A 16699-nucleotide genomic window follows, 5' to 3' on the forward strand; every position below is an offset into this window, starting at 1 on the left:
CGCTGGATCTCGCTCAGATGGTGAGGCGTCCGGCTGACAGGCGGATCTCTATTAATCTCGTTTGGTACGGGAACGTCGGCCCGCTTCGTCACGGACTGGCCCGTCCGTCCATCCATCGGGTGGGTCTTTTGCCTCTTGCTCTGCCCAACCATCGCCGATGCGCGCTGTGGCCGGCCCGATCATGCTGATTTCATGCCCCACCGAACCTGATTCATCCTTGCCTCCATTGCAAACGTCAACATTCCAGGCCCCGTCCGACTTTCATCATCTCCCTACGTTGGTTCTCCCTTTTCGCTGTCTCGCCCTTCTTTTTTCGCTCAATCGTATCACCTAACGACGTGTACCCGTCTCATAAATCAGCTACCGCCCGGTAACGATTCCGTCATCAATTATCCGTTAGTACCTGAAGACCTCTGAGCTTCTTGGTCCAGGCTTTTCTTATACCGAAATCCTTTTTCCACTGCGCCTGCAATCATCGACTATATGGTCACGCGAATATCTCATTTCATATTAATATTACTAGTACAACAATTGAAATTGCAGAATTCTAAAATCGGTCATCTGTGGCTATGATGAGGAAACCCTCCATTACAATTCAGTAACTATAACTGCTTTATTATCATAATTAGTTCAGATAACTGAGGTTCTACTGTCGTCGTTCGTAATCAAACGTTTGAAATATTTGGTATGCTCGGTATTCTGCTATTTTCATTCCAGTGTCTTCATGTCCTTTGCTTCACTGTATCCAGAATTTCATCATCACCAGATACAGAATTTATATTACACAGTACCTGTAAACATCGTCGTTACCATAATCGATATAGATAGAGCACAATCATCGTCTTTGATAAACGACTTGTGTCATTTCAACAAAATGATTACGACCACGCTGTTCATCTGCCATCAGCATTATTACCTTAATACAAAGCTTCTGTAATTAAAAATATTTCAAGTAACTGTTTAATATAGTGAAGCACTCTAAATATTATTACCTATCGACATAACTGTTTTCATAATTGTTGTAATTGTTCCCGATAAATCAGTATTTCAAGTACATTAATAGTTAACATACGCATTTTAGATCCGGGCCATGTTTACCTAACAACTTGTCTAACGCGCAGGTACCGTAGAATCGATATGCGACTTATGTTCGATTAACCGTTGCTTTTAAATATTCAAAACTGAATTAAGTACGATTTTCATCATACAAGAAATAATCCTTGTTGCAGTTCACGGCGCAAGTTAGCATAATCTACCCCACATACATATACCTTGATAGTAGCATTCCGCAGTAGTGTTTCTACGAAATTCTATATGTTCGTAGATTATATTAATACTAATGTTGACCTGAAAATCACCTTTTTTCGATTATATTTAAGGTACAAATACATATACATGAATTTATATATACCTATATATTTGTATATATGTGATTTTCAATGGTAAATTATGATCACAGCAATTTATAGGTTATGTTTTTATAGGAAGGTACTGTATTGTTTTGCATTGGCTTAGAAAAGAATTGTATGTAGTGAATTTAATCAAGGTAACGCTACTATAGTACATCGATTAGTCAATTTACTTTCTTTAGAATGACTTCGAAAACAAAAGACAGTGGAAGGAAAAGTCTTCCGATATGGGTCACATGCGAAAAGTGCGAATGCACGTTAACGCAAAAATGTACGGTAGAACACGATGGCAATTGTCCGCCAAATTTAGAAAAATGGAACCACGATTTTATTTACAGCGGTACCCTGTATAGCACTGTAGAAATGTATAAATCACAAGGTATTCGAAGCTGCACCTTTATCATTGCCTGCACAGTTCTTCACTTATATTGTTTTTATTTAAATAGAACTGCCAAAGAACATTTCTCAAAGGGCACTGGATGACATGGTGTTTATATCACAATCTGCATTACAACTATGCGAGATTGCAATTGGGGATCCTGTTTTGGTCAGTACAGAAGGAGGTACAGTGGTTAAAACCGTTTGGCCAACTAAAGACAAATCGCTGACAAGCGTTTCATTGACCAAATATGGTTGGTTGTTCATTGAAATGTCTCGAATAAAGAGTAAGGACATGTTTCTATGAATTTATCTTTTACAGCCATGGAACTGAACGATCTGCAGGGTCTTGTTAAAATTCAGAAAATGAGTTGTCCTGTTTCTATTGCTAAAGAGTTTATAATTTCTTACACGGGAAGGCATTCACTACCAGAAGCAAGTACAGAGCTTAATATCATATTGAAGAATCATAATGAGCAGAAAATATTCTTTGTTGGAAATAAATTCAGTATACCTTTTTATGGTAAAAGATTGACTTACCAGATTGTACAAGTCACATCCAATGAAAGTACAGATAGTATATCAGAACAACTTAAACAGTTAAATTTAACATCGGATCATACGTATAGCATTAAACTTTACAAAGCACTTTACAATACAAAGTGGACGATTCTAAATGAAAAAGAGGAGAAGAGAGATGCGCCTAAAAAGAAAATATGTAAAATGGAAGATGTTGGGGGGTACCGCAATTTAATAGAAGATATTAAAGAAGTTCTAAATATTGGTTTGGGTAGATGTAAGAGCATTGGGGATTTTTATATTAGCAGAGGAATATTATTATATGGTACTGCCGGTGTTGGTAAATCTATCATTGCGAATGCTCTAATATCTGAATATGATCTCAACTGTTTTACTGTTCACAGTTCAGATATTTATAGCAAATCTCTCGGCGAAACAGAACAGAAATTAAAGGATATCTTCATGGAAGCTAAAGCTAAAGCTCCCAGCATAATTTTAATAGAAGAGATTGATAGTTTGTGTCCTAAGAGGAGCAGTTCGAGCACTGACCATGAGAGGAAGGTTCTCTCGCAACTGGTAGCACTTTTCGACGATATACAGAACGCAAATGATAACGTTGTAATATTGGGAACAACTTCTAAACTTGATCTAGTGGATAGTTCTCTTAGAAGACCTGGTAGAATAGACAAGGAGTTCGAAATCTATGTGCCCACGCCGACTATGCGAAGGGAAATATTAGAGAAAATGTTATTAAAAATTCCACACAGTTTGTTAGACGAAGACATTAGGAACATTGCATTTGTCACCCACGGATATGTTGGCGCAGACTTGTACGGTCTTTGCTCGCAAGCAGTTTTAAACGCTGTGAAGCGCCAACAAAAAATGAGCGTGCCCTTCGAAACGCTCGCAGAAATAACAGTCACAGACTTCAATCTTGCTCTGAATGTGATAAAACCGTCAGCCATGAAGGAAGTTCTGATAGAAGTGCCTAACATTAGGTGGTCCGACATAGGAGGACAGGAAGATTTAAAATTAAAGTTGAAACAAGCGGTCGAATGGCCACTACGACACCCCGAAGCGTTTCAGAGAATGGGCATCACCCCGACTAGAGGTGTTCTAATGTTTGGACCACCTGGTTGCTCCAAGACGATGATCGCAAAGGCTCTAGCAACAGAGAGCAGAGTCAACTTCTTAAATATAAAGGTAACAATGCGTTCGTCTTGATCATTAACCCTGTCAGGGCATATCCTTTTCCTTAAAGACTTGACCCGTATGCAGGGCTAATTGAACAATTCTAATCATAAGATTGTTTTCAGGGTCCGGAATTATTTTCAAAATGGGTGGGTGAGTCTGAAAAAGCTGTGAGAGAGGTATTTAGGAAAGCCAGACAAGTGTCGCCTTCGATAGTGTTTATCGATGAAATTGATGCGCTAGGGAGTGAGAGAAGTTCCTCTTCTAATAGTGGAAGCAATGTGCAAGAACGGGTTCTGGCACAATTGTTGACAGAACTGGACGGAGTCACTGCGTTGGGAAGCGTCACGTTGGTTGCCGCTACCAACAGGCCTGACAAAATCGATAAAGTCAGTAAATTTTTGAAAAATAGTTCCATTGAGTTTCATTTTACTAATGAAAACACTATAATTTTCTCAGGCACTCCTTCGACCGGGTCGGTTGGATCGCATAATCTATGTACCGTTACCCGACAACGAAACTAGACAGGAGATATTTGATATAAAGCTGAGGAAAATGCCGATATGCGATAGTGTGAAAATTCAGGATCTAGTCGAACTCACAGATGGATATTCTGGGGCAGAAATCCAAGCTATATGCCACGAAGCAGCTATGAAAGCGCTTGAGGAGAATTTAAACGCTGCCATAATCACCAGAGAACATTTCAAAGCTGCGTTGGCAATCGTCACTCCTCGAACACCGCCGTCCTTAATCAAATTATATAACAGTTACTTACGTAACAAATATTAAGTGCGAATTTGTTTATACTCGCTCGTCAAGCTATCGTTCCATTATTTTATACAAACTTCATGCTGCAATTTCAAATGACATTTTGACTCGTTTCACATCAACAAAATTTGCAGTAAATTTTTACAAAATAAGAAACTAAAAATGTCCGTAATTGTAAAGTGCGATCGCCCTTACGGCAAGAGAGAACTAAGAAGGATGATCGAGAGGTGCTCCTTTTATTATGTAGAGATGAGATACTAAATATTATTATCTAATTATCTTACAATACTGTTTGTAGGTAATAATTGGACTATAGATTTTGATGCATTTGTAACAAAAATTAGCTATTTTTTTAGACCAAAACCGCATTGTATTCATAATTTTTAGTGTCGACCCTTTTCTATCGAATACTTCTAATTGATGGAACATTTGTTTCAGTTGTGGTTGTTGTCCCCCACCGGAACCGCAATGTCCACCGTGTCCTCCATCATGTGAGTCCATAATATGTTGTTCACCGGCTCCGGTCTGCTGTCCTGCACCTAGTTGTCCACCGGCTCCTGTCTGCTGTCCTGCACCTAGTTGTCCACCAGCTCCGGTCTGCTGTCCTCCACCTAGTTGTCCTGTACCTTGCCCTTCAACTAGCTGTCCTCCCCTACCCTGCCCGCCTCGACCTTTTATTTGTCCACCTTGCTGTTGTTATCCATGCGTCACCTGTGCAACTATACCTAAACCAGTGCCTGCACCTCCTGATTATGGACCTGTCATAAGAACACGCGTCACCACCGGTGGACTTTTCTACACAGGAACTATCAAATGCTATCCTTGCTCACTTTGCCCTCCACCTGTTTGTTGTCCCTAATTACGCTTCTATCTGTCCCTTTTCCCAGTCATAATTCTGTCAATTGTTTTCTACAGCCCAAATAAATGAAGTGTCTTTTTCTCAAATTCCGTGGGCAATCTGTTACCATGCATAGTGATTCATTTTCAAATAGTAACATCTTTTGTAACAATGAAATATTTGGAAATATTAGCAGATTTTAAATTATTATAATTGAGTAAAGAAAATTCGTGTGGTAGTCTTTTGTATTCTTGAATTGCATTTTTTTTTGAAAAAATTGGATAGAAAGTGGAATTGCAATAACAATAAAAAGGTGTACATATATATTTAAATTCAAAAAATATTTTTTCCCGCGTTCGAATCATTGTGTGATGGCGGGAAAACTATTTTCGAAGTTACGTCTTCGACACAGTGAAAACAGCTGCAGTGTAGCTGTAGCGTTCAGTTATTATTTTCAACCTGTAAAAAATAAACTAATACGGGAAAATTTGATTTTAAATTTGGAAAATTTTCAAGTAAGTAGGTGGTAGATAAAAATGGAGAAAGAACAATGTGATGTGTGTCCGCGGGGGCATATAAGCGAATCAAGTTGCACTGTAACTACATGTACCTGGCCTTTATTGAATATTGACCGACCCCAAGGATGCCAAGAGTATTATCCTCCTATTAAACGGATAAAAGGAGTCAGGTAAAGACTTAATTACTTTATTGTGCATCGTTATAAAATTGTATTACTTTAACAACGGTTGCACAATTGTAGATTTACACAACCCTCGAATAGTCCATGGGGTCACACTCCTTGGACGAATCTAATGTATCGCCCAGTGATAAAAGGGGGCTTTAAATATTTTGGAGTGAATAAATTAGTACCTCTGGGTCCTCCCCCAAATTCACCTGTGCTCTGTCGTCCTGCTCCCGTTAGAAAAACTGATTGCCCGGGAATGATAGTTTATTGTGACAGCAGAGCCTTTTAAATTAAATATATGTAGGTGGGTGCGTGAACGTCTCATCTGTTTGTATTGTCACTTGAACGGTAACACATACTATTATTGTATAAAAATTGTAAATGTGTTTGTGTACATAAAAATTGAGGTTATGTTTTGACGCGGTTTTTACAGTTTGACTTTAGTAATTTTATTCAATTATTGCAATTAAACGGTTACTATATGGATGCTATATGGAATCATATGCAGTTGGAGCGCCCACCGAATGCAACTTGTTGCATTCAGCGCGAAAAATTTGGTAAGGTTGATCATAACCTATGTCATATAAGATTGAATTAAATATTGTTTCTGTTCTAATAATTATTTATTTTTTATTATCAGATACAGCAGGATTTTTGAATACTCTGGACAAAATTATAAGAGATTTAATTTCTCAAGAAACGTTACACAAAGAAGCAGCATTCTTGAGTAGATTATTATATCGTATGAAAAGTAAATTTCGAAATGATAAGGGTATGAAAGCCATGTCAAAGCTTAACAGAGCTTTGCTGAATTATCTGTCATTAAGACTTGAGAAAGAATATGAGAATTTAAGAAACTATGTTGAATTTGAGCATAAATATGTTAAGTTGCCTACTAAACAAATGGTAGAGTATGTTTTGGTAAGAACTCAAGGGTTTGCAAAGTTGATGGCTCGCATAGAAGAAGTATCAAAACATGCTGCTCATTTTCTTAGAAGTAGACTAATGTTAGGCCATGCCTGGTTTATTGCTACCATTGCATACTCTGTTGTTAGTAGAATATGGTAAGTTACAATAGAATTAATGTTTTAACAGAGTATAAAACAAGTCCTTTTTCTCACAGGATGTTATCAAGGCATTTAACAAACAGATGTTGCATATGGTACAATGATTTATATCAATACTTGCAATCATTTAAAGTCTCAGGATTAAGTTGGCTTCCCAATGGATTTGTTCTGCCTTCGGATTTAAGGACATGGTTAACACTATCGTGGATAGATGAACCTATACCAGAGTAAGTATAGAATTCTTTATGGATGGCAATATGTGATTATATTAATAATTTGAATTCGTGCAGTGTTTCCAGCAGCCATGGAATAAAAAATGTCATGTTCAAATTAATTACACCCTGTGATTATGACTCGGATGAAGACCTGGATTTAAACAAGCACAACTATAGCAAAGAAATAAAATTGAAAAATCCTTCTCCTAACCTGCAGAAGGAAAATACTACATGTAATGATATTACAATAGATACAGATAATGATGCAGGAGGTATAGAAATCGTATTTAACGTAAATGTATGTAATATATATGTAAATAAGCAGGGATTAATAATTGCTTATCTATTATAGAAATTATAGATCGTCGCTCGTTTAGTTTAAAACAAATTAAACAGACTTCCTTAAAAGTGGAGAAATATAAGAAAACAAAAATTGAAGAGGACACTGATTCTACTAATGTGATAGAGGAAAGTGCGAAAACGATATCAACAAATTTAAAGAAAAAAAAGCGTTTAATAACGGAGTTAACATTTACCAACGTGAAGAACAAGTCAGAGTTAATGCTTCTTTTAGACAAGGAATCGTATCCTGGCTTAGACAAATTACAATGGAACATGATTAGAAACAAGGGCAAAAAACAATTGAACAAGTTGGACGCGTCTTCCAGCAAAGCAGACCAATCCATCTTAATAAAAAAGATAATTAAACGGATAACACAGTGGGTTACCTAATCGCAGCGTACACTAGTCCGACACCAAGTACACAATACAGAAAATTTTACAAAATCCACAACGAATGTGTATAACATAAATATTGTATTTGTCATGAAAAACTGTTTTATTTTGATGACTTAAAACATAAGTCCACAAATAACTATTGAAATGAATTCACGAGTGAATAAAGTTCAGCTTGGAAGTCGTTTATATATTTTATCATTGACTATAATGAACTTCTAGCAACCATAAGCGAAATGATAGTGCATTAAACATTTCCAGGGCAGGTCACAATGTGAAATAATTCATTATTACCGAGTACACGTACATGCATAGTACATTTTTAAAATTTAAATTATTAAACAGCAAAATCGAACGAATGCAACTTCATGATGAATATAATTCGGTTGCATAATGATTATGCATCGTAATCCAGATGGGGGCGGTTCGTGTAGCGGCGCGGTCTCATCCACAGCCTAAATCCGGCGTTGTACTGTCTTTTCTTCATGTTGTTGAAGCAACAGGCCCGAAATTGTCGAGTGCCGCATATGTCAGCGCACTCTCGGCCGCATTGGTCGCAGGACAAAGTCTCTCCGATAGTCCAGAAAGCACACACTGCAACGTAGAACCCAGTATTTCTTTTTGTGGAGCCAGCTGCACCGCTCGAAGAAATGCATTTATGGATGTGGCGCCAGAACGTAATGAATTTTAAGCAAGTAATTACAAGTTGCCGCATCTACATGCCGCGCGGCGTGGCACAAACTTTTTAAATTTTCCGGTCGAGAAACTATGCGCCGGAGAAATTTGTTCGTTACAAATTAACATCTTCTGATCTTCCGGTTCGCAGAGCTTAGGGCATTAAATACGGACGCGATTGGTTAAGGTCTTAGTAGCAACGATGCCCTGGCGGCTGCTTTAAGTGAGACACTGTTTGATGGGATTATCTCTTTGCAAAAGAGATTACACTGGGGTAGGCGATACCGTCTATTTCGGAATCCTTTGACGGCCTTTGGATCTCGCAATTAACGGACCATAGCGTACTTTTTATAGTCCAGAAAGATTAATTAGTTGGTAACAAAAAAACATAACGCTTACCTATCAGGAACAGTATCAAGCAAGTGGCATTCATCTTCATATTTGATAATCCGGGTGCAGAGGCCTTGAAGAAAAGGACAATTTACTTTTAATTAAAATAGACAAGGATCTTTTCTATCAAATTTTTTTGTTAAATTTTTATTGCATTAGGAGACTTTAATTTATTGTTTGTACTATGAAATAGGGTACCGCACTTTGTAAGATTTGAACAGACCACGAAGCAAGCTCTGAAATATAATGAAAAGATTAAAGATTCTAAAGGATATTAAAAATGAGATCTGTGTGCTCAAACGACACAGGCATTATCTACACAGACTCTCAAACTGGAAGAAAGTGGTCGAAGCGTATAATACTGATCAGAGAGATGCAAACTCACCAATCCTTCAGGGATGAACGTCGAAGACGAAGTGATAAGACCTCCTGCGGAGGACCGCCGCCTCAAGATATAGTCCCCCACCAGGCTCCTGTCGCCTCCTGCATCCTTAACGCGCACGCAATCGCATTTTCTGCATCGATACGGTATTCAGAACAATCTCCGAGTCGATTTACAACTATAATTAGACTTCTAATCGGCAGGAACCGGTGGTAGAAGCCACCTACGCGTTTGTAGAGAATGACCAGGGATTTGATTTGGAACAGGGGCGGTATATATAAGACAATAAGATTATACGTTCATGAATATTAGCATCGCTTCTTTAATGTGTTATTAATGTTACTAATATGTATGTGTAGATAATGCTGATGGGAAATGTTGGTTGATGATTACTCGTGGCGGTACTTCTTTGCGACAAGGATTGAGCTGAAACAGAAGTCATAGGTGGTTAAAGTCTTTCAATATTTGGAATTACAAATGTTTTATAAAATCTTTACTTATTCAATAATTTAGATATTTGTTCCAATTTAGAATATAATCATTATGGAACCAAAGTGGTTCACTTGATATTTTTAAAATACCAGGATAATAAACGATCCTCTCTCTTCGCTTATAATCCGTGTGAGGAATGGAGACCTCGCAGTCTAACAAGGTCGGCTCGAAGGTGTTCCTGATGATCACGACCCGCTTCACGGAAAGATCCTTCTTGTACCATTCTGTTTTCTCCGTCCTGTCGTAGTAGCTGTGTACTTCCACTCCCTCCACATAGAACTTGAGGATCGGTCTCGGATGTGCTCCGTTTACCACGCACGTCAAATTCAAATGGGTCTCGTTAAAAGAAGACACGTAAATTGTTGCGTCCTTCTCTGGCGCTAAAGAATTATCCAGAACTTTGTTATCATTCGACTCATCGGAATTCAATTAATGAGACTTTTGATTGCGTTTAGATACCATAAACGATCATTTGCGACCTCTTCGAATCCTCTTCCTGGAACGTGCTAACCGAACAAGTGTACTCGCCGCTCATGTTGACGGTAACCATCTTCAAGTGAATAATAGACTGCGATGTCGGGTGTCTTAAATTATTTCCAGGATATTCGGCGAAACCATCTATCACTCCCACGTCCTGCGGTGGCACTATAAATGAGCAGAGTGAAAGAAAATGTTCATACGCGAATTAATTGATAGTTCAGTTTAAATTACTTGGCGGAATCCACTGATAAACTTGGTTCATGTTATGGTACCATTTCACTACGAGGCCGTTCTCGTCCGATCGAACATGGTAGACGCAAGATAGATCGATGGGGCCGGTCCCATTACGCACAATGCGTGGAAGGTCCAAAACGTTGATCTTCGAGGCGCACGTGTCTACAAGAAATTTATTTATCGATACATATTTATTTAGCAATTAACATAGCGCGTAAATATTTCAAGTGTGTAATTCATTGATTGATTGCCTCCTTGTAAAATTAGAATCCACGCGATATACGCTTTAGAGCCTATATGTATGTATAGAATGACTTTATCGCGTTAGAGCCGACCCGTACGCAACTCAAAACAACTGGAAATATCGAATGACTTTTTGGTAATCTGCTACGAGTCTTAACGATTTTAATTACATTAGATTCCAATATCATTTACCTGAGAACGGATCGGATATTATAGCAGTAGCTAGCAGAAAAATCGTGTACACCGTTGACAGCATTTTCAACGAAGACCTTTTTACAGACTGTTGCACAATTAATCATGCTTCGTTAAACTTAAATCAAGCGCAGGTGAAAGATTCTGCGCAGCCATCGAATCTCCACTGTTCAGTGTATAAGCGTTGGAATCTTTAGAATTATTATTGTAAGTCGGTTTTGCAATTTATGTCAGTTTATAGATGAATAATTTGTTTCATAATTCCACCTCGTGCTTATTTATTTCAGCTTTACAGTCGATCTACCGCCAAATATTCAAACATCTGCTAACGCTCTTTTTGATTTCGTTGATCGTTTATAGATGGCATCTATATAATATTTTTGTTATTGTTGCAGATTTAAAATAATTACCTAATGCTCTCTAAATATCTTTTCATAGATATTAAATTTAAAAACGTATTGTTCATAATTGATCTGGTGTTAACAACTGCTACTCGTTACTTTACAATACTTTGTTGACATTCCCACATTACTTTTAAAATAAAAAATGAACATGTAGCGCCCTCTGCGGTCGATTAATTAATTGGAAGTGTACAGATCGGAGCTCTTAGGCGACTAACCGTTCTTGTAATTTCCACTTAAGTCCAGTGTGTCTATTGGTAAAGTTATACAGTATTGGAACCTACTCTTGCACGCTTTTCTTACTTTCTAAGCTGGCGTGCACAACCCTACCGCATCCAATCCGCAGTAGATTCTGCCACAGCAGAAAGTCCTTAACCAATCAGAGCAAAGCAGAAGTAAAGCCCATTACTGTAAAACATTCGGGCACAGTGGTATAGACAGTGCATACATTACTATAACACGTCATGTTCCCTGGCGTGACATACAACTGATTTTAACGTCTCTAATTCAAATAGTGGATACGAAAACAGATTTCTTTTTTTACTGATTTATATTGTCATAAATACCTATTGTTTCCTTAAAAATGAATGACGATCCAAGAGAAGTTCTAGCCCTTTTAAATTCTTTGGGGTTTGTTGGAATTACCGCGCAACAACTGAAAGGTTTTATGAAAGGTAAACCTGTTTGTTATTACGGATGTTTCCACTTGTTTAGTAATTACTTTATTTTCACATATTTCATGTGGCGTAGTTAATTCCATTATCTCTGTTGGCAGATTTGAAAATTTATAGAAAAGTGAAAGAGCTGGAGCGGCAACAGAGGAAAGAAGAAATAGCAAAGAAAATAATAGATAAACAGCAAAGCGATATGAAACGAATTCTCAGAGAACAGGGAAAACACTTGTCTTCGGTGATAAACTCTGTGTCTACTAATTCCTCTAATTCTATAGATGATAATTCTATTGTAAAGATAAAAGTGCACTGTGTATCAAATGACAAAGAGAATAGAGAACATGTTAATTCTGAAGACAGTCATTTAGGTATGAAACAAAACTATAATTATACAAGATCAAAATCTAAAACATCATCTGCACCATCCAATGTTAGACCTGTTAGCATATTCTGTAATGAAGAAAGTAATGATACTCATTTGAAAAATTGTAAAAAATATCCTGAGTACTCGAGACAAGACAATATCACAAGCAAGCCAAAAACAAAAGTAGACGTGGATAAAGTATTGCAGCATGTTCAGTCTGCATCTTCACTACCCACCAGACCCATGAGTGCTCCTAATATTTTAGAACAAGCACAAGAAAGGGTTGGAAGTAGTCGAGCAAAAAGTGTGCTGTCTATTAAAACCTCTCAATCTGGAACAAAATCATGTAAAGTTTCAAATAATATGATAATCTAGAGAAAATCTTCATTTCTCAAATATTTCAATGATTTCTATTTTACAGTCATTAGACCCTGGAGGTTACAACCAGAAGCCCAAAAAGGTTCTAACGCCAAAAAATCTGATCCAGTTGCACTTTATCAGAAATATCAACAAGAGTGGAAACAAATGTCCTTCCCAGGCGAGGCCAAGCATGCTGGCTTAAGATGGGCAATTCGTGAAAAAATGTTAGGTGGAGATCCTCATCCTGTGGTAAGAACTTTGTACAGATAAGTATGTTTTTTTTATTATTTATTTCTTAAAATATTTTTATTTTTCAGCCTCTTCCTAGAAAGTCGACCAGTATGCCAATCTTAAAAAAGAAATGACCTTAACCAAATATAGAAGACAAATTTTTCACTAGAAGTAATTAATTATAAGAAACGCGATTTTTATGGTTCGACATGGTAGTTTAATTTTCAGACGCCGAGTTAGGAAACCGTCTTCTGAGGATTAATTGTTACGAGGAAAGGCATGTTTACTGTTGGTAAAAATAACAACAATTTGATGAATAATAAACAATTTAATTTTTTCTTCGGATCGATTTTACTGCTGGTTAAGCTTGAACTTCCCCATGAGTTTTGCAGCATCTAATCTATTCATTTGAAACAGAATCTTATCTTCAATATAACGAGCCGCTCTTTCCGTGAGGATCAAAGTATCATACTTTAGCATGCTGAACACATTAAGCCCTAGAAAATAAAGAAGGGTTGAACGTTTATAATTGAGCTGTACATTCTTGATAGCAGTCTTACCATATGCAGGCATTAGAGTCATGTGTGCAATTTTATCTGTTGCCGCTGTTATATTTAACGGCATGATGTCGTCGGTATCAACAAAAAGTACAGCAGGACCCCAACCTCTTTCTTCAACTAGTTGATTTATGTAAGAGGCATCTTCGGATGGTATTTCCAAATTGTTGACTATGAATAGATCATCCTGAGCAAGTTTTACAGACAACATACTACAAAGACCAGCAACACGCGTGTAATAGGGAAGCATGTAAAAGTGAGGTGTTGGAGATCTGGGACCATGTGCGATACCACCACCTTTCCACAATGGTGATCTTATGCTTCCATGGCGTGCACGACCAGTTCCCTTTTGTGGCCAAGGTTTCCGACCACCACCCCTTAGTTCTGCACGTGTTTTCGTGTGTTCATAGTTCTAAAATTAAACATTAATGTTGATTTTAGAATAATAGTTTTCTTGAATAACTGGAGCAACTTCATAATTACCACATGACGATACAGTGTCTGCCATTTAACATTCTCATGAATAATGTCCACTCTTGGTGCTGCTGCATAGACATCAGGATGCAGATACACCAGACCTAACTTCTTTCTGACAACCGTATCCAAATTCTCCAACCATGTTTGACGTTGCTTTTGATATAAAAATCTTTCATCTCTGTAACTCTTTTTAGAGATAATTGGGGCTGGTTCTGGATCGGTTGTCTGTTCCTTAACGACAACAGTGCAGAATTTTAAGGACTGCTGTGTACATGTTTGCAATCTCGTGATAATGTTTCGAATTATTATCGACATTTTTGTAAGTAATGTTTGTTTGTTATTATTCTTGCACTGTGCACATTGTTACATCGATAACCTAACAGCGGTTTTTCTCTTATTCGGTCTATAATACTTGAGTTTTGTGCAAGATGGCGCTGGAAGATCTAATATTTTCGCAGATGTCACTACTGCTGATGATCGTGTGTGAAGTTTGTTTTCGTCTTTAGTAAACAGATGATTTCAAATTTTCCTTATTATTGTGCCGTTTATTATCTTTAATTATCATGGAACATTGATAAGTCAAGTGCCTGAAGGGAATTTGTAGAGATTTTATCGGATTAATAAATAAGGGAGATTTGTTTAAGCGAAAATTATACTTAAAAAGGCTTTATTCTTTGACTTGATGAATATGTTTATGTTTCAATTTGGAAAAACTTAAAACAAGAAAATACTGGTTATGAAAAAACTTGTCTACTTGAACTTTCAATGTGTTTCTATTGTATAGAGAGGAAAACACATTATCCAATATATCATAATTATTTTCCTGTATTGCACATACTGATAAAAGATGTATGGAAGGAAGGCAGTCAAGCTAATAACAGAATTAGATTTATCTGCAGAAATTCAATCATTCAATGTACGTTACAGGATACTATAACAATCAGAAATTAATTTTAGCCATGATATAAAACTAAAGAAAGATGTTTTGTAGGAGGTAGTATTCAAGGAAGTTCTGGATGAGATGCATGCTTTGTATGAAGCAAATATGACTGACAGGTTTGTAATAAATATGTATAACCACAGCTACCATGAGTATTTTACGACTTAGTAATGAAATCCATTGGTTCCAGCAATGCCATTCGAAATGAGGACAACATGGCACTGTTACCATCGGTTCAACTAAGACATACAGCACTGACTAGAAACAAGAGATGCGCCTTGTCATACATCTACAACAGAATAAGAAGATTAAGGGAACTAAGATGGGATCTGGGAAGTATTCTACCACCAGAAATAAACTCTAATTTGTTAAATGCAGAGATTCAGTGGTTTCAATCTTACAATAAATCCTTAGCTACATACATGAGATCTTTGGGAGAAGACCAAGGATTCAATCTAACTGCATGCATGTTGCCTCCAAAAACTCCCTATGTAGAGGTAATTGTAGTTTAGACATTAGTACTTTTAAAAGACCATACAATTAATTCTGGATTCCAGGTAAAGTGTATGGTAGATTTTGGTAAGCTGGAGCTAGAGGATGGTCAAGTCATACTACTGAAGAAAAATACGTATCATTTACTACCCAGAGCTATTTGTGAATCACTCATTAGGCAAGGTATACTCGAACACAACAGTACATAACGTTTTTCTTTATCATTTCACACAAATAAAAATCGATTGATCTCCGTCTCTTGTTAACGATTCTTATCGAAAATCGCATTCAAAAATTCGTATACCCGCATATGCTTAACTGACTCTATTAAGAATTTCCTCGAGAAGCAGAAACCCAGTCAGGCGACGCGCGACCACAAACAATGTGAAGCTGGTCCGCGCTTACTATAACACGTTTCGCCTCGACGATAGTATGGATTCTTGGCTCGTAGGTGTTACTCGCTTGTCCCAACGCGCATACAAAGCTTAATGGTTAAGGTTTTCCTTCTAATTGAGAACGACAAAAACAACTTTTCCAGCGATATTATCAGTTTGCTGTCTATTATAGCATGCTGATTACTGATTACCGTGGCAGCGGAAGACGCTTCTAATTATCCGGTAAGCGACCGACTTTGCATTTCTCATTGATCGAAAATACGAGGAAAAATTGTCCGTACAGTATCCGATGACGAAAATGATTATAAAACACGCTGGAGATTTCACGGGCTCGTAGCGGTAATTTCTCGCTTATTGATCGATCTATGGGTCACAAGTTCAATCTGATTTTAAATCACAAGCGTCGGCAATCGCGAGCGATCATCTGATTAGAATCTATTTTCGTCGTATTAAAACTCTCACATTTCTTATCGCGCTAATTATGCGAGACCTCTAGTACATGCATTACCGATGTGCCGGAAATTATTATGTCCATTGCGTAATTCTTTTGAGCCACATAAGCGAGGCATATTTCCTTATAAAACGAAATTTGCATAACGGAATGATCAACTAATTTTTCCTCGCCCTAGGATATTCTACTAAGCTGTTGCAATTAATTGCAGCAGTAGAACGTTCCCAGATAGTACTCAGCTTCCACATGTACGTATAAGGGATAGTTTCCCAAGAAAACACATTCGAATAATTATTATCTTTCCAGAATCGTAGAAAAAATACCAGATGATGACAAAGAGAAAATAGGGAAAACCTCGTTTTATAAGATTACACGTTCCTTGAAATCCTCTCCGGAAACATTACCTGCGGGCTCCGTGGCTCTAGTTGACCTCGGAATCGGCTTCACCTAGACGCGTTGCAGCATGA

At 37.4% G+C, this 16699-nt stretch overlaps 8 protein-coding genes across 11 annotated transcripts; 5 read left to right on the plus strand and 3 right to left on the minus strand.

Annotated features, from left to right (window-relative positions):
* The first annotated feature begins 1245 nt into the window (after positions 1–1245).
* Positions 1246–4294, plus strand: LOC144469741 (ATPase family gene 2 protein homolog A). Of its 3 annotated transcripts, XM_078180321.1 has the most exons (7): positions 1246–1379; positions 1485–1524; positions 1592–1788; positions 1856–2041; positions 2110–3509; positions 3623–3886; positions 3957–4294. In XM_078180321.1, the coding sequence occupies exons 3-7, from the start codon at positions 1593–1595 to the stop codon at positions 4284–4286; spliced, it is 2376 nt and encodes a 791-aa protein (XP_078036447.1). In that variant the 5' UTR covers positions 1246–1379; positions 1485–1524; position 1592; the 3' UTR covers positions 4287–4294. The 3 variants fall into 3 exon arrangements, with proteins under 3 accessions (XP_078036447.1, XP_078036445.1, XP_078036446.1); XM_078180319.1 differs by having other exon boundaries at positions 1485–1788; XM_078180320.1 differs by having other exon boundaries at positions 1361–1488.
* A 133-nt stretch (positions 4295–4427) lies between these two features.
* LOC144469747 (uncharacterized) lies at positions 4428–5644 on the plus strand. The gene is made up of 2 exons (XM_078180329.1): positions 4428–4492; positions 4704–5644. The coding sequence occupies exons 1-2, from the start codon at positions 4428–4430 to the stop codon at positions 5122–5124; spliced, it is 486 nt and encodes a 161-aa protein (XP_078036455.1). The 3' UTR covers positions 5125–5644.
* A 357-nt stretch (positions 5645–6001) lies between these two features.
* LOC144469743 (nucleolus and neural progenitor protein) lies at positions 6002–9860 on the plus strand. Its single transcript, XM_078180324.1, has 9 exons — positions 6002–6136; positions 6222–6345; positions 6429–6852; positions 6912–7082; positions 7146–7342; positions 7423–8500; positions 8632–9523; positions 9612–9696; positions 9784–9860. The coding sequence occupies exons 2-6, from the start codon at positions 6270–6272 to the stop codon at positions 7800–7802; spliced, it is 1248 nt and encodes a 415-aa protein (XP_078036450.1). The 5' UTR covers positions 6002–6136; positions 6222–6269; the 3' UTR covers positions 7803–8500; positions 8632–9523; positions 9612–9696; positions 9784–9860.
* Positions 8203–8938, minus strand: LOC144469746 (trissin-like). Its single transcript, XM_078180328.1, has 2 exons — positions 8880–8938; positions 8203–8399 (listed from the first exon to the last, which is right to left on the minus strand). Exons 1-2 carry the CDS (start codon positions 8917–8919, stop codon positions 8203–8205), a joined length of 237 nt encoding a protein of 78 aa, XP_078036454.1. The 5' UTR covers positions 8920–8938.
* On the minus strand, positions 9539–10969 carry LOC144469745 (uncharacterized). Its single transcript, XM_078180327.1, has 5 exons — positions 10894–10969; positions 10456–10620; positions 10204–10389; positions 9834–10124; positions 9539–9678 (listed from the first exon to the last, which is right to left on the minus strand). Exons 1-5 carry the CDS (start codon positions 10955–10957, stop codon positions 9575–9577), a joined length of 810 nt encoding a protein of 269 aa, XP_078036453.1. The 5' UTR covers positions 10958–10969; the 3' UTR covers positions 9539–9574.
* Positions 10970–11570: 601 nt separating this feature from the next.
* LOC144470182 (uncharacterized) lies at positions 11571–13257 on the plus strand. 2 transcript variants are annotated; one of them, XM_078181080.1, is made up of 4 exons: positions 11571–11968; positions 12070–12333; positions 12751–12938; positions 13007–13257. In XM_078181080.1, exons 1-4 carry the CDS (start codon positions 11878–11880, stop codon positions 13052–13054), a joined length of 591 nt encoding a protein of 196 aa, XP_078037206.1. In that variant the 5' UTR covers positions 11571–11877; the 3' UTR covers positions 13055–13257. The 2 variants fall into 2 exon arrangements, with proteins under 2 accessions (XP_078037206.1, XP_078037204.1); XM_078181078.1 differs by having other exon boundaries at positions 11577–11968; positions 12070–12675.
* Mrpl4 (mitochondrial ribosomal protein L4) lies at positions 13229–14377 on the minus strand. The gene is made up of 3 exons (XM_078181081.1): positions 13961–14377; positions 13481–13889; positions 13229–13417 (listed from the first exon to the last, which is right to left on the minus strand). The coding sequence occupies exons 1-3, from the start codon at positions 14267–14269 to the stop codon at positions 13272–13274; spliced, it is 864 nt and encodes a 287-aa protein (XP_078037207.1). The 5' UTR covers positions 14270–14377; the 3' UTR covers positions 13229–13271.
* Positions 14378–14417: 40 nt separating this feature from the next.
* On the plus strand, positions 14418–15635 carry LOC144470184 (DNA replication complex GINS protein PSF1). The gene is made up of 4 exons (XM_078181082.1): positions 14418–14870; positions 14946–15010; positions 15085–15391; positions 15452–15635. The coding sequence occupies exons 1-4, from the start codon at positions 14802–14804 to the stop codon at positions 15593–15595; spliced, it is 585 nt and encodes a 194-aa protein (XP_078037208.1). The 5' UTR covers positions 14418–14801; the 3' UTR covers positions 15596–15635.
* Positions 15636–16699: the final 1064 nt, after the last annotated feature.

This window comes from Augochlora pura, chromosome 5, assembly GCF_028453695.1.
Source record: "Augochlora pura isolate Apur16 chromosome 5, APUR_v2.2.1, whole genome shotgun sequence".
NCBI lineage: Eukaryota > Metazoa > Arthropoda > Insecta > Hymenoptera > Halictidae > Augochlora > Augochlora pura.